The 26,774-nt window shown below is 36.4% G+C and overlaps 1 protein-coding gene across 4 annotated transcripts in view; it reads left to right on the top strand.

The window, feature by feature from the left end:
- The window catches only part of HDX (highly divergent homeobox), a 162,636-nt gene that overhangs the window by 101,068 nt on the left and 34,794 nt on the right, over window positions 1-26,774 (top strand). For all 4 annotated transcript variants that reach the window (XM_074392345.1, XM_074392344.1, XM_074392343.1 and 1 more), the window contains one exon: window positions 11,583-11,729. In XM_074392345.1, the coding sequence (XP_074248446.1) occupies window positions 11,583-11,729 (147 nt within the window). The remainder of the gene's footprint in view (window positions 1-11,582; window positions 11,730-26,774) is intronic.

The raw sequence follows: 26,774 nt of genomic DNA, 5'->3' as shown, positions 1-26,774 counted from the left end.
TTGGAAAATACCTATGTGTTTTGTTATTTTATTTTAATCTATTCTCAAAACATCAACTTTTATGAATTAACCCACAAGTTATTAAAAATGGCATATTTTAATGCAAAGAAAATAGGTCTATATTTAGAAAATTTAATGGCATGGATTATCTTATACTATCAATTTAAAACTATGAGTATTTTATATATGTTGTCAAAGTAATTATTTTTTTTAGCACCTGGGGGGCCTTAGGGGTAGAGATGGAGATGGCAGGATAATTTCCTGCTATATAAACATTTTATTAATTTAAACTGCCTTGTCTCTCAACTGCTATAAATCAAGTTCTGAATTTTTGTGATCATAATTGTTCTATACACATTGCAGAAGCTTTCCCATTCACATATAAGACCACAGCCAAATCATACCTATCATAAATCTTAGGGAGTTTACATTTTACAAGAACAATTTTTGTTTTTAGTTCTTTGTTGTACTTTAATTCAGCAAGATTAAAGTGTTTTTTAAAACTGTAAAAACAAACAATAACATATACAATGCAATGAGATTAAATGAAAGAATTTAAAATGCAAAAGTCTGACAGGTTTCAAACTTACATTACAGAATCATTGGTCAAACATCACTTTTAGTGAAAGCAAATGTAAACTTGCTGTGTCCTGATGTACCACATACCCAGTAGATACTCAATAATATTAAATGACCAACTGACAAAAAGATTCTATGTAATGAAAGGTTTACCACTGATTTTTCTTTTAATTTAAGGTTAAGCAAAAAGTTATTTTAGTCATATCTTAAAATTCTATATAAAATATGGATAACTTGACATCTATACATGATGCCAAAAAATGTACTTAATATTTTAAAATGTAGCAGCATTTTCTGATTTTGGCTTAAGATTGTGAGAGCTATGTAAGAAAAATTATGCAAATTTTCCTTAGTGATGAACTGCCTAGTTTATTACTATGGCTACCTTCTTTTTCTATAATTCTTCGACTCCCACTTCTTTCTGTCTCAACAGCTGCTGTACTGTCTTATTATATCTGGCCATTTGAAGACATCTACAGATTTATTTTATTGTATCAACAAGACAATTCTTGCAAATTACATTTTGTTGTGGTTTTCTTATTTTGATTTATTTTTTAACTAAACTCTTTCTAATTTTGTCATCACTAAACAATGGAGACATATAACTGGTGCCCAATCACTGTAAGAAGTTAACAGTAGATAGGGTGAAAGTGGGCAGCCAACCAGGTGCCATATTGCAGGAGCTTGCAGCAGATTGCTGTTCAACTCTAGAACTTTGCTGTAGGGTACTGGGCCCCCACATTTTATTTTATTTTATTTCATTTCATAACAAATAATTATCCTCAGAGAGCACATAGAAATAGGCAATTAGAACCAAATGTGAACCTGAGATACTTTGAATGGTGATATAATGATACCAGTGAGACAGTAAATCAGACCTTTTCCACATGCTAGCTGTCATGTGAGTGACACCTCTTTTCCATGGGGGTTGTGACTCCCTGTTTTAAATATGTGTAGATGTATAATATCTAAAGAACAAAACAATAGCCAGCATGAAATGCCCTTCACAAAGAAGCTGGAGCAAAATCCAATCATGCTCAGCTACTGCTGCTCTTTCTAAAAGAGCATTTTACTCTCTCACATACCTGTGATTCTCTTGATAAGTTAGTCTCCCCCAAGCAGCACCTGTACTTTCTTCCCATTTAGGATACAGGTGGGTGTATGTGGGGTAGGTTTCAGAAGAAGTCTGATGTTTACTAGGTTCCTGTGAATATGAACCTGTTTACTTTATATGTGTTTTCTCACTTAATCTTTGTAGCAATCCTATGAGATAGGTAGTATTATGCCCATTTTACCATAGTGTAACTAAGCTTCAGAGAGAGATTGAGTCACTTGTTCACACTAGGAAGGGACAGAACTGAGATTCAAATACAAAATTTTCTCAATTCCCACTGTTTTGCACTGAGGAGAAAAATTTCAGCTTCCTACTTGTTACCAATTCTAAGCCCTTACTATGTGATCCTCATAATAAAAATCTATGCTATTTCTCGCTTTAAATTTTTATTGCTGGAGAGTAGAAGTGTTGTACATATCTGTTGAAATGATGGACCTCACATGTGATATTTTGTTTTGTTTTTGCCAAGTTTGCTCTTATATGCAAAAGCTTATCAACAATTCTTCTATTTTATATTGAAGATACTGCCTGTTAGGTTTAGAGTAAAAATCACTCATTTAATTCTGTCCAAAGAAGATTAGTTAATTTTTCCAGGGACTTTCTTAAGAAGTCTAGTTATCTTCATTCAAAGCTTTTAAGCTTATCTATGATAATAGGGGGTTTTGTTTCATTTCTCCTTATCAGTAGAAATTTTCTATTTGTATGACATTTCCCTAGCAAAGCATTGTTATTGACACTGCTTGTAAGACAAGTACAATGTTAACTGAGGGATGTCAGTTGAAACTCTAGAATTCACTGTTGATCTTTTTAAATAAATAAACTGACAATGACAGCACTTTCTCACAGATGGTATATTTGAAAGGAGTGGGTCAGGGATTTGGATGCCAGGACTCCAGAGACTGAAAGCAAAATGTTACTCCTGCCCAGTCCCCTATTCTGTAAAATTGAAGGAAGTTCTTTTCAAAAATAAATTAAAGTTTTGTGATGAGAAATGGTTTATATTAGTCAGGGATATCCAGACAAACAGAGGGCATAGACTGAATGGAGATAAAGAATTGTCTCACACAATTGTGAAGGCAGAGGTCTCAAGATCCTCAGTCTGAAAGCTGGAGACCAGGGAAAGATGATGTGTAGTATTAGTCTCAGTCCAAAGGCCTGAGAACCAAGAAGGCCAATTCCAGTAAATTTCATCCCAAATCCAGCAGCCTCAAGACCCAAGAAGGGCTGATGCTTCAGTCTGAGTCCAAAGGCTAGAAAAGACCAGTGTCTCAGCTTAACAATCATGCAAGAGGAATTCCCTCATACTCAGGCTTTTTGTTCATTCAAGTCTTCAATTAAATAGATGAGGCTCATTCACATTAGGAGGGGCAATCTACTTAAGTCAATCTACTGATTTATATGTTAATCTAATTCAGAAACATCTTCACAGACACACCCAGAATAATGTTTGACCAAATGTCTGGGCTCCCCTTAGCCCAGTCAAATTGAAAGATTACATTAACTACCACAAATATATATTTTAGAAAGTCAAGGATCAGAACCTATCAGAATATAAAAGATAACTCTCTTATTGAAGGGTGTTACTATCAGGAATATATTTTTACAACTCCTACAACTCAACAACAAAAACAACCCATTTAAACTATGGGAAAACAATCTGAATGGGAACTTCTCCAAAGAAGATACACAAGTAGCCAACAAGCATATAAAAAGATGTTCAACATCACTAATCTTAGGGAAATGCAAATCAAAGACTCAAAGAGATGTCACCTCACACCAGTTAGGATATCTGCTGTCAAAACACACACATGCACACACACACACGCACACATGCACAGAAAATGGCAAGGGTTAGTGAAAAGATAGAGAAATTAAAACCTCTGTGAACTGTTAGTGGGAATGTGAGACAGTATATCTGCTGGGGGAAACAGTGAGGAGGTTTCTCAAAAAGTGGGAAATAGAATTACCATATGATCCAAAAATTCCACTTCTGGGTATATATCCCAAAGAAGTAAAAATGGGATTTTAAAAAGATATTCATATGCCTATATTCATAGCATTATTCTCAACAACCAAAAGATGGAAACAATCTAAATATTCACCAATGAATGAATGCATGAATAAAAATTTGGTGCATGCATACAATGAAATATTATTCACCTTACAAAGGAAGGAAATTCTGACACACGCTGTGACATAGATGGACTTTGAAGACATTATGCTAAATGAAATAAGCCAGTTACATAAACACAAATATTTTATTATTTTATTTATATGAACTATCTAAAGTAGTTAAACTCAAGATGGTATAATAGAATGGTCATTGCTTGGGGTAGCAGGAGAGGAAATGGGTAGTTTAATGCTCCCACCCTATGGGCCATGGACTGGTACAGGTCCAGACAGCAGGAGGTGAGCAGCAGGCAAATAAGCATTAATGCCAGAGCTCTGCCTCCTTTCAGATCCATGATGGCACTCGATTATCATAGGAGTGGGAACCCTAATTGAACTGTGCATGCAAGTGCTCTAGGTTGTGCACTCCTTATGAGCATCTAATTAATACCTGCTAATGTGAGGTAAAACAGTTTCATCCTGACACCATCCTTCCTTACCCAATATCACCCTGATCCATGGAAAAATTGTCTTCCATGAAATTGGTTTCTGGTGCCAAAAAGGTTGGGGAATGCTAGTTTAATGGATATGAAAAAGTTATAGAGATTGGTGGCACAACAGAGTAACTATATTTAACATTACTGAACTGTACACTGAAAAGCATTTATAATGGCAAATGTTACATACACTTTACCACGATTTGAAAAATGCATCAGCCAAATTAATTTTTTTTTTCTCAGAACAAGTCATATAAGAGGATTACTTTTGAGGACATGATATTCCACCTCATATAGTTAACAGGCCAAAGAGAGAAACAGTGTTAATAAATAAATTCAGTGAAACAATATATGGAGCATAGTATTTTCCAAAAATCATATACACAATTTAAAATAGTAAAACATTGCTAATAATAAAAATGTATGCAGTGTGATTAAAATATCATTATGTTAAAAAGATAACACTTTAACATATGTTTACTAGTACAGTTCTGGTCACTAGGAATATAGAAATTTTAAAAATGTAGAAGAAAGCCATGATTCTTTAAATGAGCATTTAACATAAAAATAAGTGCATATGTTCAATAAGCATATAAAATGATTAATCCTCCTTATGCTTCAAGAAAACAAAATAATAAGCTATGTTTTCACTAAACTGGCAAAAATTACATAGTAGGATAAAACTTAGCATTTATAAAGTTAGCGGAAAAAGAAGACTATCATGCATTTCTGCTTTCATTGAAAGGCAGCTTGAATATATTAAATTTTTTTTTTTTTTTTTTTTTTTCCGGGCGCGGTGGCTCAAGCTTGTAATCCCAGCACTTTGGGAGGCCAAGGCGGGTGGATCACGAGGTCGAGAGATCGAGACCATCCTGGTCAACATGGTGAAACCCCGTCTCTACTAAAAATACAAAAAATTAGCTGGGCATGGTGGCACGTGCTTGTAATCCCAGCTACTCAGGAGGCTGAGGCAGGAGAATTGCCTGAACCCAGGAGGTGGAGGTTGCGGTGAGCCGAGATCGCGCCATTGCACTCCAGCCTGGGTAACAAGAGCGAAACTCCGTCTCAAAAAAAAAAAAAAAAAAAAAAAAAATTTATTATACTTTAAGTTCTAGGGTATATGTGCTGAACATGCTGGTTTGTTACATAGGTATACATGTATACATGTGCCCTGGTGATTACATTCACCCATAGCCCATCATCTACATTAGGTATTTCTCCTAATGCTATCTCTCCCCTAGTACCCCACACCCCAACAGACCCCAATGTGTGATGTTCCCCTCTCTGTGTCTGTGTGTTCTCATTGTTCAACACCCACTTAAGAGTGAAAACATGCAATATTTCATTTTCTGTTCTTGTGTTAGTTTACTGAGAATGATGGTTTCCAGCTTCATCCATGTCACTGAAAAGGGCATGAACTCATCCTTTTTTACAGCTGCTTAGTATTCCACGGTGAATATGTGCCACATTTTCTTTATCCAGTGTATCATTGGTGGGCAATTGGTTTGGTTCTAAGTCTTTGTTATTGTGAAGAGTGCTGCAATAAGCCTATGAGTTCATGTGTCTTTATAGCAGAATGATTTATAATCCTTTGGCTATATACCCAGTAATGCGATTGCTGGGTCAAATGGTATTTCTGGCTCTACATTCTTGAGGAATCACCACACTGTCTTTCATAATGGTTGAATTAATTTACACTCCCACCAACAGTGTAAAAGCATTCCTATTTCTCCACATCCTCTCCAGCATCTGTTTTTTCCTAACTACTTTTTAATTATCACCATTCTAACTAGCCTGAGATGGCATCTCAATGTGATTTTTATTTGCATTTCTCCAATGACCAGTGATGATGAGCTTTTTTTTTCATGTTTGTTGGTCGCATTAATGTCTTCTTTTGAAAAGTGTCTGCTTGTATCCTTTGCCCACTTTTTAATGGAGTTGTTCGCTTTTTTCTTGTAAATTTGTTTAAGTTCCTTGTAGATTGTGGATATTAGCCCTTTTTCAGATGCATAGATTGCAAAAATTTTCTCCCATTCTGTAGGTTGCCTATTCACTCTGATGATACTTTATTTTGTTGTGCAGAAGCTCTTTAGTTTAATTAGGTCCCATTTGTCAATTGTGTCTTTTGTTCCCATTGCTTTTGGTATTTGAGTCATGATATCTCTGCCCATGTCTATGTCATGAATGGTATTGCCTAGGTTTTCTTCTAGGGTTTTTATGGTTTTAGGTCTTACATTTAAGTCCTTAATCCATCTTGAGTTAATTTTTGTATAAATTGTAAGGCAGGGGTCCTGTTTCAGTTTTCTGCATATTGCTAGACAGTTTTCCCAACACCATTTATGGAATAGGGAATTCTTTCCCTATTGCTTTTTTTTTGGTTAGATTTGTCAAAAATCAGATGATTGTAAATGTGTGCCATTATTTCTGAGGGCTCTGTTCCATTCCATTGGTCTATATCTCCGTTTTGGTACCAGTACCATGCTGTTTTATTGACTGTAGCCTTGTAGTATAGTTTAAAGTCAGGTAGCATGATGCCTCCAGCTTTGTTCCTTTTGCTTAGGATTGTCTTGGCTACATTTGCTATTTTTTGGTTCCATATGAAATTTAAAGTAGTTTTTTCTAATTCTGTGAAGAAAGTCAATAGTAGCTTGATGGGGATAGCATTGAATTTATAAATTACTTTGGGCAGTATGGCCATTTTCACGATACTGATTCTTCCTATCCATGAGCATGGAATGCTTTTCCATTTGTTTGTGTCCTCTCTTATTTCCTTAAGCAGTGGTTTGTAGTTCTCCTTAAAGATGTCCTTCACATCCCTTTTAAGTTGTATTTCTAGGTATTTTATTCTCTTTGTCATAATTGTGAATGGGAGTTCACTCATGATTTGGCTCTCTGTTTGTCTATTATTGGTGTATAAGAATGCTTGTGATTTCTGCAATTTTATTTTGTATCGTGAGATTTTCCTGAAGTTGCTTATCAGCTTAAGGAGATTTTGGGCTGCGATGACAGGATCTTCTAAATATACAATCATGTCATCTGCAAACAGAGACAATTTGACTTCCTGTCTTCCTATTTGAATACACTTTATTTCTTTCTCTTGCCTGATTGCCCTTAGTGGAACTTCCAATACTATGTTGAATAGGAGTGGTGAAAGAGAACATCCTTGTCTTGTGCCAGTTTTCAATGGAAATGCTTCCAGCTTTTGCCCATTTAGTATGATATTGGTTGTGGGTTTGTCATAAATAGGTTTTATTATTTTGATATACATTCCTTCAATACCTAGTTTATTAATTTAAATGCACATACCCTTTGGCTCACTAATCACACTGTGGTATAAAGCCTAAAATTAAGGCCCCATAGTAAGCACATATTAGCTTCTAGGGAAAACTGGGAGATCCTTAAATGGGCCTCAACATTGTTTTCCTGCAGATGAAATATGCTATTCAAATAGTTCTTCATAGTATGGGCACCAAACCCAATCTGTTTATCCCTGGGTTCCTCAGATCCCTGTCAGTCCACAGAATAATTCAAAGAAGCCAATCACATCCTCCTTTTGGAACCAGGAGTTACACTACATTCTTGTTACTACAGGTTTGCTTCCCACAGCCCCTGCTTGGTTGCTCTATTCCTAAGCATAGCCCCATGTGGCTCTGCATGGCATAAAATGTCCTCAGCTTGTGAACATATATGACTAATACACTATTCTTGATCTCGTAACTAATGTTGGGAGTCAGTGTTTTGGCCATCCCTACGACTTTAGGACAAAAATCCCTTCCTCACCAATGAGAAGAAGAGAAGGTGATCAAAACACACTGCTAAGAATTTCACATCACATATAATGTCCATCAATAGATAACTGTAACTACAATGTGGATTGCCCATATGATGGAGCACAAGGTAGCAGTTGAAAACACTGACGTACACAAACAATTAAAAATAGAATGAGCATATGATCCACCAATCTCACATCTGGTATAAAAATAAAAAAAGAAATCAGTATATCAAGAAGATATCTGCCCTCTGATGTTTACTGCATCTTTCTTCACAACAGCCAAAATATGGAAACAACCTAAATGTCAATAGAGAGATAAATAAACAGAGAAAAATGTGTCATATATGTACAATGGAATATTATTTAACCTTAAGAAGGAAGGAAATGCTGCCATACAGGACAACATGGATGAACCTGGAAGACCTTTTGTTAAGTGAAGTAAGCAAGGCACAGAAAGACTGATACTCTTTGGTTCCATTTACTTGAGTAAGCTAAAATAGTCAAACTCATAGAACCAAAGAGCAGAAAAGTGGTTTCCAGGAGCTGGGGGGAGGGAGAAATGGGGAGTTTACTATTCTACAGGTATTAAATTTCAGTTATAAAATGTGAATAACTTCTAGACATCTGTTGTACAACATTGTACCTATAATTAACAATACTAAATCGTACATTTAAAATTTTGTTAAGAAGGTTGATGTCGCATTGTGTTCTTATCACAAAAAATACTGAGGCATATCTGTTTTTGATGATTTAGAAAAATCTCTAAGACACTATTAAGTTGAAAAGTTTAGATTAGCAGTATCATGCCAATTGTTTGGTTTTCTTTTTAAGTGTACATGCACTCAAAAGGGCAGTGTTGAGTTAGAGATTTTTAATATTCATTTCAAATAGTCATTTAAGTACAAACATATCACTTTGCTCCACATTTAACCAACATACATACTTAAAACAGGAAACTCTGCACCTCTTTATCGGTGTCATCATTTAATGTTATTTAAAAAAGAATAGTAAAGAAACAAACTCTTAGAAGTGTCCTTGAGGCTGATAAAACGACCGATTTCTATTATTATACATTGCAATGTAAGCCAAGTGAAGTCATTTGTTAAGTACAGTTATCTGGTTACTTGGCCAAAGCTTCAGCTTTTACCTAGATTGCCTGGATTATTGGAATGCTACCCCTTTCACAAAATCAACAAGATAATTGCCTGTCTCCTTCACCTCAGCCACAGATTTAGGTTTCATGATGCCTTGTAAAGTGAAAGTGGCCTGAAAGTCCAATAGAAAAACAAAACTGACCTCAACTTGAAGCTTCCCTAGGGAAAAATTCATCTTCTCTTTTACATGTTCACTTAAAAAAATATTATATAAATAGGTATTCACAGTTTCATTGCTAATTGACTTCTATTATCTTATTTGTTTTCTTAGTAAAAATATACTCTTAGGAACTTTAAAAATAACTGCACTTCCTATATATGCTTCTCCTTAATAGGCATTGCCAGGATAGGTCACCTTTAGCATTGCTAGTGCTACAACCCCAGCACATTTCTAGCAAATCGAATCAGATTTTATTTAGTTCAGTTTAAAGAATGAATCAGGTTTGGATGTCCTCTAAATGAATTACAAATTAATTAGCTGAGTGTGTTCAGTGTTGTGTTCATTATTACTTCCATTGTGGCAGTAATGTAAGTTAGCTTTCACTGGAGAATATAATATAAAGGAAAATTGTGGGAATATTTATCCTGGTTGTTATGACAAATTATTTGAATCTCCATAGAATCTTCCTGAAATTTATCTTGCTCTCTATTTTATTGTATGGATTTTAGCTCAGCAATGATAGTTCAATCAATGTTGGCTGAACACCTAATATGATTTTTTGTTGTAAGTAACTGGAGGATTAGTCTTAATTTAAAAAAAATAGATGTCATGTTTTAATTCATTTATTGGAAAGATGTAATTTAATATTAGTACTTACAATAACTGTTACTCATCAGGGATTTTTTAAGTAGAAGAGAATAGATTTAGGTGATAATGAAATTTATTATCATACACACACAAAATATGATCTATCTTATGAAAAAGCATGCTTTAAAAATTCAATTTAACTTACTTTCTTGGTAATAAACCAAGAATTTATATATTTATTTTCCTTTTTGGTGGCTAAGTTTACTTTTCAAAAGCTTGTAGCTTTAAAACAAAAACATTTGCAACCGTTGTTTAGCATTACATCAGTTTTAGCTATGGCAACCCTTTTTTATTAAGTCATGTTTTATATGTTGTGTATATTACTTGAATCTAATTTAGGAGGTTTCATTTTAAATTTCAGTTAGAAAGTAAATGTTGAAAGCACTGTATGTCTAAGGAGTTTTGGAGGGCTAGTCTCTGTTCTGTGTGGGACTTGATCATATATCATCTTAGGCAGAAGAATGCAACAGAGCTCCATACCTCAAGCCATGAATTGCAGCAGTTGTCCCAGAATCACTCTCACAGTTATCTTTCTTTCTCTCTCTCTCTCTCACTCTCTCTCTCTCCTCTCTCTCTCTCTCTCTCTCTCAATTTTCTCTCTATTTCATCAGAATCACACACACAGGGCTTTGTAGGATATATATTTTTAATTAAAGCTCATGTTTAGATTTTCCCACCACCTCTGAAAAGTAATTCAAGACATCATTGGGATAAAAACAACTAGAAAAACTCAGATATTTCTATTTATGGCTCTGCCATGGACTCTCTATGCCCTGTTGAATTAGCCATTTGACCTAGCTTTTTCTGATGACTTATCAGCAAAGTAAAGGTCATTATTCTATCGTGTTTCTAATTTACTTCGTAGGGATACCTAGGATTGATTGAAATAAAACAACATGTAAATCCAATAGTTTCTTGGATAAAGAAAACCTAAGAACAAAAAGGGTAGGCTTATTATGAAACTTGATGAAGCCATAAATATGATTTTAGGGCTACATTATCTTCTTACTTTTGTCTTATTTACCTTTTAAATTAATTATAACATTAGTATGAAACCAATATCTAGATTTGTATGGCAAATCTAGATTAACTTATCAAAAGTCCACATACTAATGTAATCCTTTCTTTGCTTTTTTGTGTTTAGTATGTGAATGTAAATATCCATATTATAGAAAATAGTTTAAAAAATATACATTAAGGTGTTAACAAGCATTATTTCTAATTTGTGTTTTAAATTATCTTATTTTTATACCTGTATTTTATACAATGAACATTTATTATTTGTGTTATCAAAACTATTTAAAATCAACATTGCTTAATTGCTATCAGTTCAAAAATTCTATGCATTTCATCCTTTCTCACTGTATTGTTACAGAAATTTGCAAAATAAAAATGCTTATTTTCAGAATGGCAGAACAAAATAAGCATTGTGAAATAAATTTCGCTAATATTATAGCACATCTCACCCTGATGTTTCTCTCTATAATATTATTTCCTTTGATCATTTTAAACTTAGAAATTTAAAACAACTTAAAAATGTGTTTTTTAGCTACAGGACCGCACTCAGTTCAGTGACCGAGACTTAGCCACCCTTAAGAAGTATTGGGACAATGGCATGACCAGCCTGGGCTCTGTTTGTAGAGAGAAAATTGAAGCCGTTGCAACTGAATTAAACGTTGACTGTGAAATAGTTCGGGTAAGATATTTTCTATAACTTTCATGCTATGGTTACTGAGTGGCATAAATGAAAGCTTTAAAATCGTACATGAGGTGCCCCAAGCATTACTAGCAATAAAGTGAAAAGGTAAACCACAGAAAAGGAGATAATATTTTGAAATAATATATCTGATAAGGAATTTATATCAGAGCATGTAAAGAACACTTACAAGTCAATAATAAAAATGCAAATAACCTAATTTAAAAAATAGGCAAAGGAACTGAATAGACATTTCTCTTATAAAGATATACATAATACCAATATTTACATGAAAATTATGTTCAACATCATTAGTCATTATGGAAATGGAAATAAAAACCACAAGATGCCATTTACCCACTGTAACAATATTACATGAAAGATACATAATAATGAGTGTTGGCCAGTATATGGAGAACTTGTAACCCTTATACATTGCTGGTAAGAATGTAAAACATTTTAGCAATTTTGAAAACAATCTTCAAAATTTTAACACAGTTATCATAAGACCCAAAATTCCACTGCTGAAATGGATTTCACTCTACTCAAAAGAATGAAAAATGTATGTCCAACTGAAAAGATTGTACACGATATTCATAATAGAGTTTTCCGCAATATCCAAATGGAAACATTCACCAAGTGAATGAATAGACAACATCTGGGTATATGTATATAATAGAATATTATGGAGCCATATAAAGGAAAGAAATATTAATAAGTGCTATAAAATGGATGAATCTTAAAACATTATTCTAAATGAAAGAAGCCGGTTGTAAAAGGCCACATATTATATTATTTTATTTATATGAAGTATACACATTAGGCACATTCTAGAGACAGAAAGTAGATTAGTGGTGTCAAGAGCTGGGGGTAGGGTGGAATGGGAAATGACTGCTAAGGTGTATGGGGTTTATTTCTGACATAATGAAAATGTTCTCTATTGGATAGTGGTGACTGGTGCACAGCTCTGCAAATACATGGAAAACATTTTAATTGTACATATTAAATGAATGAATTGTGTGGTATGTTAAATATATCTCAATAACATTGTTTTAAAATTGCATGAGGTGAATTAAAATATATCTCATACAATGAACAATAAATCAAAATTATTCTACATTCCCACCAACAGTATAAAAGTGTTCCTATTTCTCCACAGCCTCATGAGCAACTGTTGTTTCTTGACTTTTTAATAATTGCCATTCTGATTGGTGTAAGATAGTATTTCATTGTGGTTTCAATTGGCATTTCTCTAGAGATTAGTGATGTTGAACTTTTTTTCATATTTTTTTGTTGGCTGCATAAATTTCTTCTTTTGTGAAGTGTCTGTTTATGTCCTTTGTCCACTTTTTAATGAAGTTCTTTTTTTTCTTGTAAATTTGTTTAAGTTCCTTGTAGATTGCACATATTAGACCTTAGTCAGATGCACAGATTGTAAAAATTTTTTCCCATTCTGTAAGTTGTCTGTTCACTCTGATGATAGTTTCTTTTGCTCTGCAGAAACTGTTTTGTTTAATTAGATCTCATTTTTCATTTTTGCTTTTGTTGCAATTACTTTAGATGTTTTTGTCATAATATCTTTTCCCATGCCTATGCCCTGAATGGTATTGCCTAATTTTCTTCTAAGGTTCTGATAGTTTTGGGTTTACATTTAAGTAAACCATTCCACAACCAAGGAAGTCATTCATTATGACATCATATTTGGGGACCAGGCAAATAGAGCAGCCCATGTTTGGATTTTTAGGCCCTACTGGATTCCAAACAGTCACCATGGAAGAGTAGGGTGATTCCAGGGCTGGAAGAGACAAGAAGAAGGGACAAGAATGCCTTCAGGGCCAGGCCGTCTTAGCTCTAGCATATCAGTGCTCTGGATCAGGCTTTCTGGACGGAGTCTTCAGAAAGCAGCATGATTACCTTTCGGCGAACAGTGCACCGGTGACACATCCACTCTCCAGGAGGCAACATCTCTTCACTCAGTGGAGGGTTACTATGGGGAACAGACAAGGGCAAGACTAAGTAAATAGCCCTTTGAGGCAGAAGAAAAAGCCTAGCTAGGTCTGCATGTTCCCAAACTCCTATTGTGGCCAGTCCTGCAGCACTGCTAGGATTCTGTCCTTCAAAATGCTTAGATTCACTCATAATAATGTAAGGAGTGAGCATCCCTTCTCACAACTTAGAGAGAAAAGCCAAATCCAGAGCTATTAACACTGGGTTTATAGGGACAGGTACAATAAATCACTGAGAAGTCTTCTAAAAAAAAGAACAAAAAGGGGGTACTGCTAGTAAGCATTTAACAATCAATTCTTTAACAAAAAAACAAACATATGGCAAATTATTCTAAAGGAGAATATGTTAGCCACATAAATATATTCTTGAGCTTTCTCGAAAAACTATTTCGATGTTTTTAAGTCTTTTTTTTTTTTTTTTTGAGACAGAGTTTCGCTCTTGTTACCCAGGCTGGAGTGCAATGGCGCGATCTCGGCTCACCGCAACCTCCGCCTCCTGGGTTCAGGCAATTCTCCTGTCTCAGCCTCCTGAGTAGCTGGGATTACAGGCACGCACCACCATGCCCAGCTAACTTTTTGTGTTTTTTTTTTTTTTTTTTTTTTTTTAAGTAGAGACAGGGTTTCACCATGCTGACCAGGATGGTCTCGATCTCTTGACCTCATGATCCACCCGCCTCGGCCTCCCAAAGTGCTGGGATTACAGGCTTGAGCCACCGCGCCCAGCCATGTTTTTAAGTCTTTAATCCAACCATTGTGAAAGACAGTGTGGTGATTCCTCAAAAACCTAAACCAGAAATACCATTTGACCCAGGAATCCTATTACTGGGCATATACCTAAAGGAGTAGAAATCATTCTATTATAAAGATACATGCACACATATGTTCATTGCAGCACTATTAACAACAGCAAAGACATGGAAGCAACTCTCATGCCCATCAATGATAGACTGGATAAAGAAAAGGTGGTACATATACACCATGGAATACTATGCAGCCACAAAAAGGAATGAGATCATGTCCTTTGCAGGGCCATGGATGAAGTTGGAAGCCATTATCCTCAACAAACTAACACAGGAGCAGAAAACCAAATAGCACATGTTCTTACTTATAAGTGGGAGCTGAACAATGAGAACACATGGCCACAGGGAGGGGAAAAACACACACTGAGGCCTGTCGGGGGTAGGGGAAGGGAGAGCATCAGGATAAATAGCTAATATATACAGTGATTAATACCTATTTCATAGGTCGATAAGTGCAGCAAACCACCACAGCACACGTTCACCTTTGTAACAGACCTGCACATGCTGCACATGTATCCCAGACTTTAAAATAAAATACAATTAAATTTTAAAAATTATACTGATCAATCATGGGAGCTGTAGTTTATGTCCTATTTAAAAGATGTTGGGATACAATTTTGAAAGTGGTACTGCTAGTAAGTATTTAACAATCAATTCTTTAACGAAAAAAAACCTTGATTATTTGCTGATTTCTGTGGTGTAAAAATTTCTACCATAGCTGGTTCTATGTCTTACTCAACACAGAGCTGGGAAGAGATGCTAACAGTTGACAACAGTTGACTCTTGTAAGAAAGTGTAGGTTGACATCAGTACAAACAATGGAAGATCATCTCAGTATATCAAGAGGGAAGTCTCTTAAAGAAGAAGAGACAAAGAACCAGGCTTGATAGTACACACCTGTAATCCCCTCTACTCAGAAGGCTGAGCTGGGAGGATCACTTGAGCTCAAGATTTCAAGTGCAGCCTGGACAACCTAATGAGGCTCCATTTCATATCACACACACACACACACACACACACACACACACACACACACGAGGAAAAGAGCAATATAGAGAGAATTTATAGAGTACAGAGTTCTGGAAATAATTAATATTCACAAAATAAGTACTGTCCTGTTCAGTCTTGCTTTTTCTTGTTGGAATCCAGATGGAAAATCAAATTCAATACTGTGTTTATTTAGCATGCTGCTATGCATTAAAGTATACTACCAAGGAGAGAGAAGTGCATTAGACATTATTTCTATTTTAAGGAGCTCAGAGTCTAGCGAGAGGGATGACACAAGAAAAACAAAATGGCTGAAGAGGAATTAGAGTAGGATCATAGTATGAAGAGCCTAAACAACAGTCCAAAATAGGGAAACGTAGAGTGTGTATTCTTGTTTCATTTTTATTTTTTTTAATCAAAGTTATATATGTATATAGCTTAGGAAGTCAAGTTCTGTAGAACTTGCTACAAAACCAACATTCCTCATTCCTTCCTTCCTTTTTTCAATAGTCCAACCCCAACCACTTTCCACTCTTAGATATTTCCTTTGGTGTTTACTATCATCTATGAATGATGTGCGGTATGAATGAGATTTAGGTTTAGCTGTAATAAAATACCCCAAAATAACAATGGCTTAGACAAGATATCTCAATTCCATGTATAAGTTCATGAGTACGCAATTTACAGCTAGCATGGCAGTTTGGCTCTACAATGTCCACAGAAACCCTGATGCCTTCCAATTTCCATTCTGCTCTCCCTATGATGTGGCCCTTTTTATCAAGTTCCAAAATGATAGCATACATACTCCAGGCAGCATGACAGAAAGAGAGAAGAATAGGGGTAAAGGGTGTTTACCAGCTGTCTTTTAAAAAGGATTCCTGGAAACTGCCATGAGATACTTTTACTTATATCCCATTGGCTAAAGATTAGTCACATGGTCATACCAACTATAAGAGAAACAGCAAATGTAATTTTACTGTGAGCAAACATGTGCCCAGCTAAACTTTCTGTAATTCTGAAAGGTGAGGACAAATATCGGAAATAAACAGTCTCTCTTATATGTTTGTATTGCAACTTCCTGATTTGTTCAATGTTAGGCATTGTCTATTGATTTTTCACTATGAAGTGCAAAGCTTTTTTTAAAAAAAAAAAAAAAACTCTTTCAATATTTCCTCATTGATCCCTTCACTTACATGCATAATTCCTCTCTCCTTATCCTCCTATAACTTTGGTCAGCTTGGTATGACTATATCAATGCTTTACACATTTGAATTATGCAGTGAAATATCATTTTCTTGTTTTCTGCATAACTTAACATTGTTTTGTTTCCTTGTAATTCATAATTTAATTTATGTTTTTGATATTTATGTTTGCTTGACTTATTTTCTAGATACATACTACTAATTTATCCTCAAACCCTTTCCCAGTTGCGTAAGTCTCCTCTCAACACATTCATACACATTTGGCAGTATAATAATTCCATCACCCTAAAGAAATATTTCCTGGAATTTTCTGATTTGTTCCAACTGACTTGATTATTTTATATATATGGACTATAACTGTTACTCTAAGATTTCTACTTCCAATCTGTTTCTTCTTTTGCTCTACTTTCAATAAGAAATCCTTTAATTTATCCTCCAACTTCTCTACTGAGTTTATCATTTTTACAAATGTTTCATGTCACTGGTACTGATAAGTAACTAGTGCCATGACAGCAATGTTCAGATTCTATGGACAGCCATAGAGTCTACTTGAGACACCCATACTGCAAGAGAGGAGACAGAGACAGAATTTCTTTAAAAACATAAACTCACAAAATAAAGATAAACTATCCACAGGATTTATGGCTAGGGTTCTCTTTGATATCAAGGTATTTTAAGCACACTTACTCTAAAAAATGGCCAGAACTACTAACATCAGTTCCCTCACTTAGGCGTTACCATGTGCAGTTATCCTATTTCTATGCAAAGATCTTAATATGTGAAAAAGGAGGAAGAATTTATGCCATGTTCTTCTTGCTTAATATTCATTCAAACTCCTATTAGATGAAAGAATAAGGATCTGCTTACTATCCTTTTTTTCTCATGATTTTCCAAAATAATAGAATACTCATGGCAGAGAAAAAATTTGGAGGTGATGTGTTGTAAGAGGATCTCTTCTGTAACATATGGCAAATTATTCTAAAGGAGACTATGTTAGCCACATAAATATATTCTTGAGCTTTCTCAAAAAACTATTTAGATGTTTTTAAGTCTAATATACTTTCTAGTTACTGATCACAAAAATGAACTTTGCCTGAGGATATCTAGTTAATGATTACTGATGGTACAATTTGAAAGTTTCAGTTTTTATTTTAATGTCATACTTCTAAGAAGTCTGTATTTTATTTTAATGTCATACTTCTAGGAAGCAAGCTTGGTATGTTTTTCCTTTGACCTTATCAATGATTATGTGCATGCTTTCCTTCGACTTGAAATGTCATTTGCAGGTTAGTGCCTATTTACTGAGTTACTCATTTAGCAAAGGTAAACTGAACATCTGTTACGTGCCAGAAGTTTTCTACATGCCATGGGAAAAATCCAGCTCTCTCAAGAAACTTGAAATTTAGTATGATTAATTACCCCTACATGAGAATAATATATTGGAGAAATATTTTGAGATATTACATGTGGACAGTAAATTGGAAGCCCTGTAAGTCCTTGAGGACAGTTAGTTCTTCTCTACTCCTTCTTGCTACAATTCAGTTTAATGCCTGTCTTTTCCATCTGCATTAGGGTTATAGCGAACAAAAATTAAAATGTACCCTTGCATGATCAAATGTTGATAGAAACAACATGTTTGAATGTATGAAATGCATTTTGCAGGACTTAAATAAAGTTTATAGAAAACAACTTTATGTTTTTACATTTTAGAGATATTTATTTTCTTTTTCTTTTTTTTAATTGCATTTTAGGTTTTGGGGTACATGTGATGAACATGCAAGATTGTTGCATAGGTACACACATGGCAGTGTGCTTTGCTGCCTTCTGTCCCCTCACTTGTATCTGTCATTTCTCCCCATGCTATCTCTTCCCACCTCCCCACCTCACCGCCCCTCCCCCATTTCCCCCCAACGGACCCCAGTGTGTAGTGCTCCACTCCCTGTGTCCATGTGTTCTCATTGTTCAACACCCACCTATGAGTGAGAATATACGATGATTGATTTTCTGCTCTTGTGTCAGTTTGCTGAGAATGATGGTTTCCAGGTTCATCCATGTCCCTACAAAGGACGTGAACTCATCGTTTTTGATGGCTGCGTAATATTCCATGGTGTATATGTACCACATTTTCCCTATCCAGTCTATCATCGTTGGGCATTTGGGTTGGTTCCAAGTCTTTGCTGTTGTAAACAGTGCTGCAATGAACATTCGTGTGCACGTGTCCTTGTAGTAGAATGATTTATAATCCTTTGGATATATACCCAGTAATGGGATTGCTGGGTCAAATGGGATTTCTATTTTTAGGTCCTTGAGGAATCGCCACACTGTCTTCCACAATGGTTGAATTAATTTACATTCCCACCAACAGTGTAAAAGTGTTCCTATTTCTCCACATCCTCTCCAGCATCTGTTGTTTCCAGATTTTTTAATGATCGCCATTCTAACTGGTGTGAGATGGTATCTCAATGTGGTTTTGATTTGCATTTCTCTGATGACCAGTGACAATGAGCATTCTTTCATATGTTTGTTGGCCTCCTGTATGTCTTCTTTTGTAAAATATCTGTTCATATCCTTCACCCATTTTTGAATGGGCTTGTTTGTTTTTTTCTTGTAGATCTGCTTTAGTTCTTTGTAAATTCTGGATATCAGCCCCTTGTCAGATGGGTAGGCTGCAAAAATTTTTTCCCATTCTGTTGGTTGCCGATTCACTCTACTGACTGTTTCTTTTGCCGTGCAGAAGCTGTGGAGTTTGATTAGGTCCCATTTGTCTATTTTGGCTTTTGTTGCCATTGCTTTTGGCGTTTTGGTCATGAAGTCCTTGCCTACACCTATGTCCTGAATGGTTTTGCCTAGATTTTCTTCTAAGGTTTTTATGGTATTAGGTCTGATGTTTAAGTCTTTAATCCATCTGGAGTTAATTTTGGTGTAAGGTGTCAGGAAGGGGTCCTGTTTCTGCTTCCTGCACATGGCTAGCCAGTTTTCCCAACACCATTTATTAAACAGGGAGTCCTTTCCCCATTGCTTGTTTTTGTCAGGTTTGTCAAAGATCAGATGGTTGTGGGTATGTTGTATTTCCTCTGAGGCCTCTGTTCTGTTCTGTTCCATTGGTCTATATCTCTGTTTTGGTACCAGTACCATGCTGTTTTGATTACTGTAGCCTTGTAGTATAGTGTGAAGTCCGGTAGTGTGATGCCTCCTGCTTTGTTCTTTTTGCTTAGAATTGACTTGGCTATGCGGGCTCTCTTTTGGTTCCATATGAAGTTTAAGGTGTTTTTTTCCAGTTCTGTGAAGAAGGTCATTGGTAGCTTGATGGGAATAGTGTTGAATCTGTAAATTACTTTGGGCAGTATGGCCATTTTCACGATGTTGATTCTTCCTAACCATGAACATGGAATGTTTCTCCATCTGTTTGTATCCTCTCTTATTTCGTTGAGCAATGGCTTGTAGTTCTCCTTGAAGAGGTCCTTTACGTTCTTTGTTAGTTGTATTCCTAGGTATTTTATTCTCTTTGTAGCAATTGTGAATGGCAGTTCGTTCTTGATTTGGCTCTCTTGAAGTCTATTACTGGTGTATAGGAATGCTTGTGATTTTTGCACGTTGATTTTGTATCCTGAGACTTTGCTGAAGTTGTTTATCAGTTTCAGGAGATTTTGGGCTGAGATGATGGGGTCTTCCAGATATACAATCATGTCATCTGCAAATAGAGACAATTTGATTTCCTCCTTTCCAATTTTGATACCCTTTATTTCTATTTCTTGCCTGATTGCTCTGGCTAGAACTTCCAGTACTATATTGAATAGGAGTGGTGAGAGAGGGCATCCTTGTCTAGTGCCAGATTTCAAAGTGAATGCTTCCAGTTTTTGCCCATTCAGTATGATATTGGCTGTTGGTTTGTCATAAACAGCTTTTATTGTTTTGAGTTACGTTCCGTCAATACCTAGTTTATTGAGTGTTTTTAGCATAAAGTGTTGTTGAATTTTGTCAAAAGCCTTCTCTGCATCAATTGAGATAATCATGTGGTTTTTGTCTTTGGTTCTGTTTATGTGGTGAATTACGTTTATGGACTTGCGTATGTTGAACCAGCCTTGCATCCCTGGGATGAATCCTACTTGATCATGGTGGATGAGCTTTTTGATATGCTGTTGCAGTCGGTTTGCCAGTATTTTATTGAAGATTTTTGCATCTACGTTCATCATGGATATTGGCCTGAAATTGTCTTTTCTCGTTGTGTCTCTGCCGGGTTTTGGTATCAGGATGATGTTTGTCTCGTAAAATGATTTGGGAAGGATTCCCTCTTTTTGGATTGTCTGGAATAGTTTCAGAAGGAGTGGTATCAGCTCCTCTTTGTATGTCTAGTAGAATTCGGCTGTGAACCCATCTGGACCTGGGCTTTTTTTGGGTGGTAGGCTCTTTATTGCTGCCTCGACTTCAGACCATGTTATTGGTCTATTCAGGGTTTCGGCTTCTTCCAGGTTTAGGCTTGGGAGGATGCAGGTGTCCAGGAATTTATCCATTTCTTCCAGGTTTACTAGTTTATGTGCATAGAGTTGTTTGTAATAATCTCTGATGATGGTTTGGATTTCTGTGGAATCTGTTGTGACATCCCCTTTATCGTTTTTTATTGCATCAATTTGGTTATTCTCTCTTTTCTTTTTTATTAATCTGGCTAGTGGTCTGTCTATTTTGTTGATCTTTTCAAAAAACCAGCTCCTGGATTTATTGATTTTTTGAAGAGTTTTTTGTGTTTCTATTTCCTTCAGTTCTGCTCTGATCTTAGTTATTTCCTGTCTTCTGCTAGGTTGTGAATTTTTTTTTTTATCTTGCTCCTCTAGCTCTTTCAATTTTGATGATAGGGTGTCAATATTAGATCTCTCCTTTCTTCTCATGTGGGCACTCATTGCTATATATTTTCCTCTAGAGACTGCTTTAAAAGTGTCCCAGAGATTCTGGTATGTTGTGTCTTGAAGAACATCTTTATTTCTGCCTTCATTTCATTGTTTATCCAGTCAACATTCAAGAGCAAGTTGTTCAGTTTCCATGAAGCTGTGTGGTTCTGAGTTAGTTTCTGCATTCTGAGTTCTAACTCGATTGCACTGTGGTCTGAGAGACTGTTTGTTATGATTTCTGTTCTTTTGCATTTGCTGAGGAGTGATTTATTGCCAATTATGTGGTCAATTTTAGAGTAGGTGTGATGTGGTGCTGAGAAGAATGTATATTCTGTGGATTTGGGGTAGAGAGTTCTGTAAATGTCTATTAGGTTTGCTTGTTCCAGGTCTGTATTCAGGTCCTGGATATCCTTGTTGATTTTCTGTCTGGTTGATCTGTCCAATATTGACAATGTGGTGTTAAAGTCTCCCACTATTATTGTGTGGGAGTCTAAGTCTCTTTGTAAGTCATTAAGAACTTGCCTTATGTATCTGGGTGCTCCTGTATTGGGTGCGTATATATTTAGGATCGTTAGCTCTTCTTGTTGCAGTGATCCTTTTACCATGATGTAATGTCCTTCTTTGTCTCTTTTGATCTTTGTTGCTTTAAAGTCTATTTTATCAGAGATGAAAACTGCAACTCCTGCTTTTTTTTGCTCTCCATTTGCTTGGTAGATCTTCCTCCATCCCTTTATTTTGAGCCTTTGTGTATCCTTGCATGTAAGATGGGTTTCCTGGATACAGCACACTGATGGGTTTTGGCTTTTTATCCAATTTGCCAGTCTGTGTCTTTTGATTGGGGCATTTAGTCCATTGACATTTAGGGATAGTACTGTTATGTGTGAATTTGATACTGTCATTTTGATGCTACCTGGCTGTTTTGTTGGTTAGTTGATGCAGCTTCTTGATTGTGTTGATGCTCTTTTACCATTTGGTGTGTTTTTGGAGTGGCTGGTACTGGTTGTTCCTTTATATGTGTAGAGCCTCTTTCAGGAGTTCTTGTAGAGCAGGTTTGGTGGTGATGAAATCTCTGAGTGCTTGCTTGTTCACAAAGGATTTTATTTTTCCTTCACTTATGAAGCTTAGTTTGGCTGGATAGGAGATTCTGGGTTGAAAGTTCTTTTCTTTAAGGATGTTGAATATTGGCCCCCAATCTCTTCTGGCTTGTAGGGTTTCTGCTGAGAGATCTGCTGTGAGTCTAATGGGCTTCCCTTTGTGGGTAACCCGACCTTTCTCTCTGGCTGCCCTTAGCATTTTGTCTTTCATTTCAACCCTGGTGAATCTAACGATTATGTGCCTTGGGGTTGATCTTCTTGAGGAATATCTTTGTGGTGTTCTCTGTATTTCCTGGATTTGAATATTGGTCTGCCTTGCTAGATTGGGGAAGTTTTCCTGGATAATATCCTGAAGAGTATTTTCCAGCTTGGATTCATTCTCTTCATCACATTCAGGTAAACCTATCAGACGTAGATTAGGTCTTTTCACATAGTCCCACATTTCTTGAAGATTTTGTTCATTCCTTTTTGTGCTTTTTTCTCTGTTCTTGCCTTCTCTTTTTATTTCATTGAGTTGATCTTCGACCTCTGATATCCTTTCTTCTGCTTGGTCAATTCAGCTGTTGAAGCTTGTGCATGCTTCACGAAGTTCTCGTGTTGCATTTTTCAGCTCCATCAATTCACTTATACTCCTCTCTATGCTGTCCATTCTCGTCAGCCCCCCCCCCCCCCGTTATGGCGGACTCTCTCTGTTGTGGCAGGTTGCCTCGGCAACGGTGGGTTGCCTCAGCAACGGCAGCCTGCCTCCGTAGAGGTGAAGAGTCTCAGTAATGGCAGAAGCCCCTCCCCCACGGAGCCGGACCATCCCGGTTCAGCTGTGCTTGCTTTGAAGGGCTCAACCTAGAGGGTTTCCAATTACTGTTTTTGTTTTTGTTGTTGTTGGGGGTGGAGGGGTGGGACCAACCGAGCCTGATCACCTGGCTCCCGGACTCAGAGTCTTTTCTTTTAAGTTGAACGACCTCGCGTTCCGGTCGTTTGTTGAAAAGGCGCCGGGATCTCCCGTGCTGCGACTCACGGAGTCGGCTCGAACTGCGGCGCCGGCTCCTGGCGGATTTTTTGCCTAGGAATCTCCTGGCCTGACTCGCTATTTCAGATGAATGGGCAACTCTGCTGTCTCAGGGCTCTGCTCACCAGCTAAGAGGGCTCCCACACCAGTGGCTTTTGTATGGAGAACCGCAGCAACAGGGAGTGGTCACAGCAGCCGCGGGCGGAATCAGCCCCGCGGGGGCCGAAACAGCCACACCGGCTGGGACTGCGACGCTGGCGACCCCTCTGCCTGGGTATCTCCTGTTCTGTGGGCAATAAGAGTTTGTCTGGAAATGCGGCGTCCACTCACCCTCTGCACTTTCACTGGGAGCTGAAGTCCTGAGCTGTTCTTAGGCGGCCATCTTCCCAGCATTCCCCGAGATATTTATTTTCAAAGGAACATGACTAGATTTGAAATGCCTTTAAATGGAACAGTGCTTATAAATTATATGGTAAACTCTTTTTTTTTTAGTTTGTGAATATAGGTCATTTAAACTTAATGCAATTATTTTTATGTTAAAGCTTAAATATGTCATTTCATTTTCTGCCTTCATATTTTCTGTATGTCTTTTGTTGTGTTTTCCCCTGCATTCCTGTGGGGTATTTAAAAATATTTAGAATTCCATTTATATTTATGTATAGAACTTTTTTGTGTCCCCTTGTATGACTTTTTAGTGATTGATCTAGGCTATCATCTATCTATCGATCTATCTATCTGTATCTATCATCTATCTATCTATCTATCTATCTATCTATCTATCTATCTATCTTATTACAGTTACAAGAGGGTAAAAGTCCAGGTTGTCCACTAAACTTGTATTGACATGCAGTGGGGAAAGAGGTTCATTTTACTCCTGGGTGATGTTGGGAGTCTCTGGATCTCGGAGATCCAGTAGGAATCTTCTGATACAACTCCAAAGGGGAGGAGTTAGGGCTCCTCATCACCTCTAAGTGCAGGAGGGGATAAAAGTTTTCTACTGACATTGCAGTGAAATGGTGGAGGAAGGATTCTTAATCCCAGCCCGCTACTCTTTCTTATCTGACACCATCCCATCAGTGAGTGGTTGTTTGTTTGTTTGTTTCAGGGACATGGGTGTCTAGCTGTTCCACAACTGGTGAGGCAGAAGTCTTGGCTCTCCACTTGGCCTTTTCTCGTAGGGGTAGGTGTGGGTGCAGTTTTTCCCCGTGGCATTTGGCTAGAGTAAAGAGGTTATTATCTAAACATTTTCTATAGTGGTAGACTTCCCTTTTTCTGGTTCTTTGCTTAAAAGACCAGGCTTTTCTTTCTTTCTTTTTCTTTTTCCATTTGTTTGCACCCATTGGTGTTTCTTGATTGTTAGCTTTTCCAGTATTTATTCTGGTGTTTATGAGGGAAAAGAAAACCCAGGAAACTCACCATTGTGTGAGTGTCATTCATGGGATCCCATGGTCCCTAGCAGATGTGACTTCTTTCCACTCTTCAGAGTCTTCTTATGTTTGCTATTTATATAATGTCCAGGGATTTTAGTTCTACTTAAGAAGAATAGGGAAAATTATGTCCACTCCATTTTCTTAGAAGCAACAGTCAGAAACCAATTTTATTTCTCGTGTTTCTTATGCAATTTTCAGAAAGACCATTTTATATTATTAAAATTTGTAAACTTTCTAGTTTTGTCATCTTGAAAAGAATTCTTAAAACCTAAAGTAGTATAGAAAGCCACTATATAACAGTTTATAATTTCGGCTCTAAATTTGATAATGATACCCTTTATACCAACTAGAATTTCTTCTTTACAGTAGGGCTACATAAATACAAGGCCACTTTAGATATTCTTTTTTTTGAACCTCGGGTTTCTGATCTGGCGTTTGAAGAGCCTAGAAGTTGTCAGTTTATCTTTTTTTTTTTTTTTTTTGTCTTTTTTTTTTTTTTTTGTCAGTTTATCTTAACAAATAAAATACCAAACAAACTGAAAATCAACAATTCTTTTTAGATATGACAGATAAGTGAAGTTACAGGGCAAACCACTGATCCCAAAATTAGTGAGATAAATAGGCAGATACAGAGAATCACAACTTACTGAAGCAGAATTCCATGAGCAGAAACCTCCATGGGGACCAATACCAAGGGAGAAAAACCTAAACTGTCATTGATGAATTACTGGAGGGTCGGTGCAGACAAGTCTGAAAGTTAGAAATTCTAGAGGGTGCAATCATGGAGGGGGTGACACTTTTCTGAGTTTTACTCCTAGAGGTTGTATCAGATTCTCACTGTGAGTATTGGAGAAAAACTCCCTCAGGCTCTTGACAGGAAGAGTGGAAAAGTAACCATTTTTAAGAAGACTAGAACATTCTGTTCTTAAGAAAGCCTGTTCTTAAGAACAAATATTTTACTAGAGCCTAACCTATTGTGATTTTATTATGACATAACCAAATACAGCCCCTTTTGGCTATCCTCTCTCACTTAAGGTAGAGGAAAAATTTATAAGCACTTGTAAAGTTCACAGGCCACAACGAAGATTCACTAAAAGACTTAGACCTCATCATAGGACTATAGGATGCTTTACCTCCTTCTTAACCTTAACATTACATTACCAAATGCCTAGTTATTTTAGTTCTTTTTACCCAGTACATCCTGTTCAACTTTTAGTAAGAAATGACAAAGCATAGCAAAAGCTAAAAAACAAAAACAAAAACCAAAAGCAAACAAACAAAACCCCCACTATTTGAAGAGACAGAACAAGCATCAGAACTACATTCGTACATGACAGGGATGTTAGAATTTTCAGACCAGGAATTGGAAAGAACTAATATGATTAATATGCTAAGGGCACTGATGGAAAAAATAGACAACATGCAAGAACATAATGGTAATGTAAGCAGAGGCATGAACATTCTAAGAAAGGATCAAAAACAAATGCTAGAGATCAAAATCAGTAACTGAAATGAAGAATGCTTTTGATGGTCTCATTAGTAGACTGGACATGGCTGTGGAAAGAATTTCCGAACTTGAGGATATGTCAATAGAAACTTCCGAAACTGGAAAACCAAAAACAAAAATATTGATTAAA

Source organism: Saimiri boliviensis, chromosome X (genome assembly GCF_048565385.1).
Source record: "Saimiri boliviensis isolate mSaiBol1 chromosome X, mSaiBol1.pri, whole genome shotgun sequence".
NCBI lineage: Eukaryota > Metazoa > Chordata > Mammalia > Primates > Cebidae > Saimiri > Saimiri boliviensis.
The sequence above is the reverse complement of the archived record's forward strand: the minus strand, read 5'-3'. Positions and strand labels throughout refer to the sequence as shown.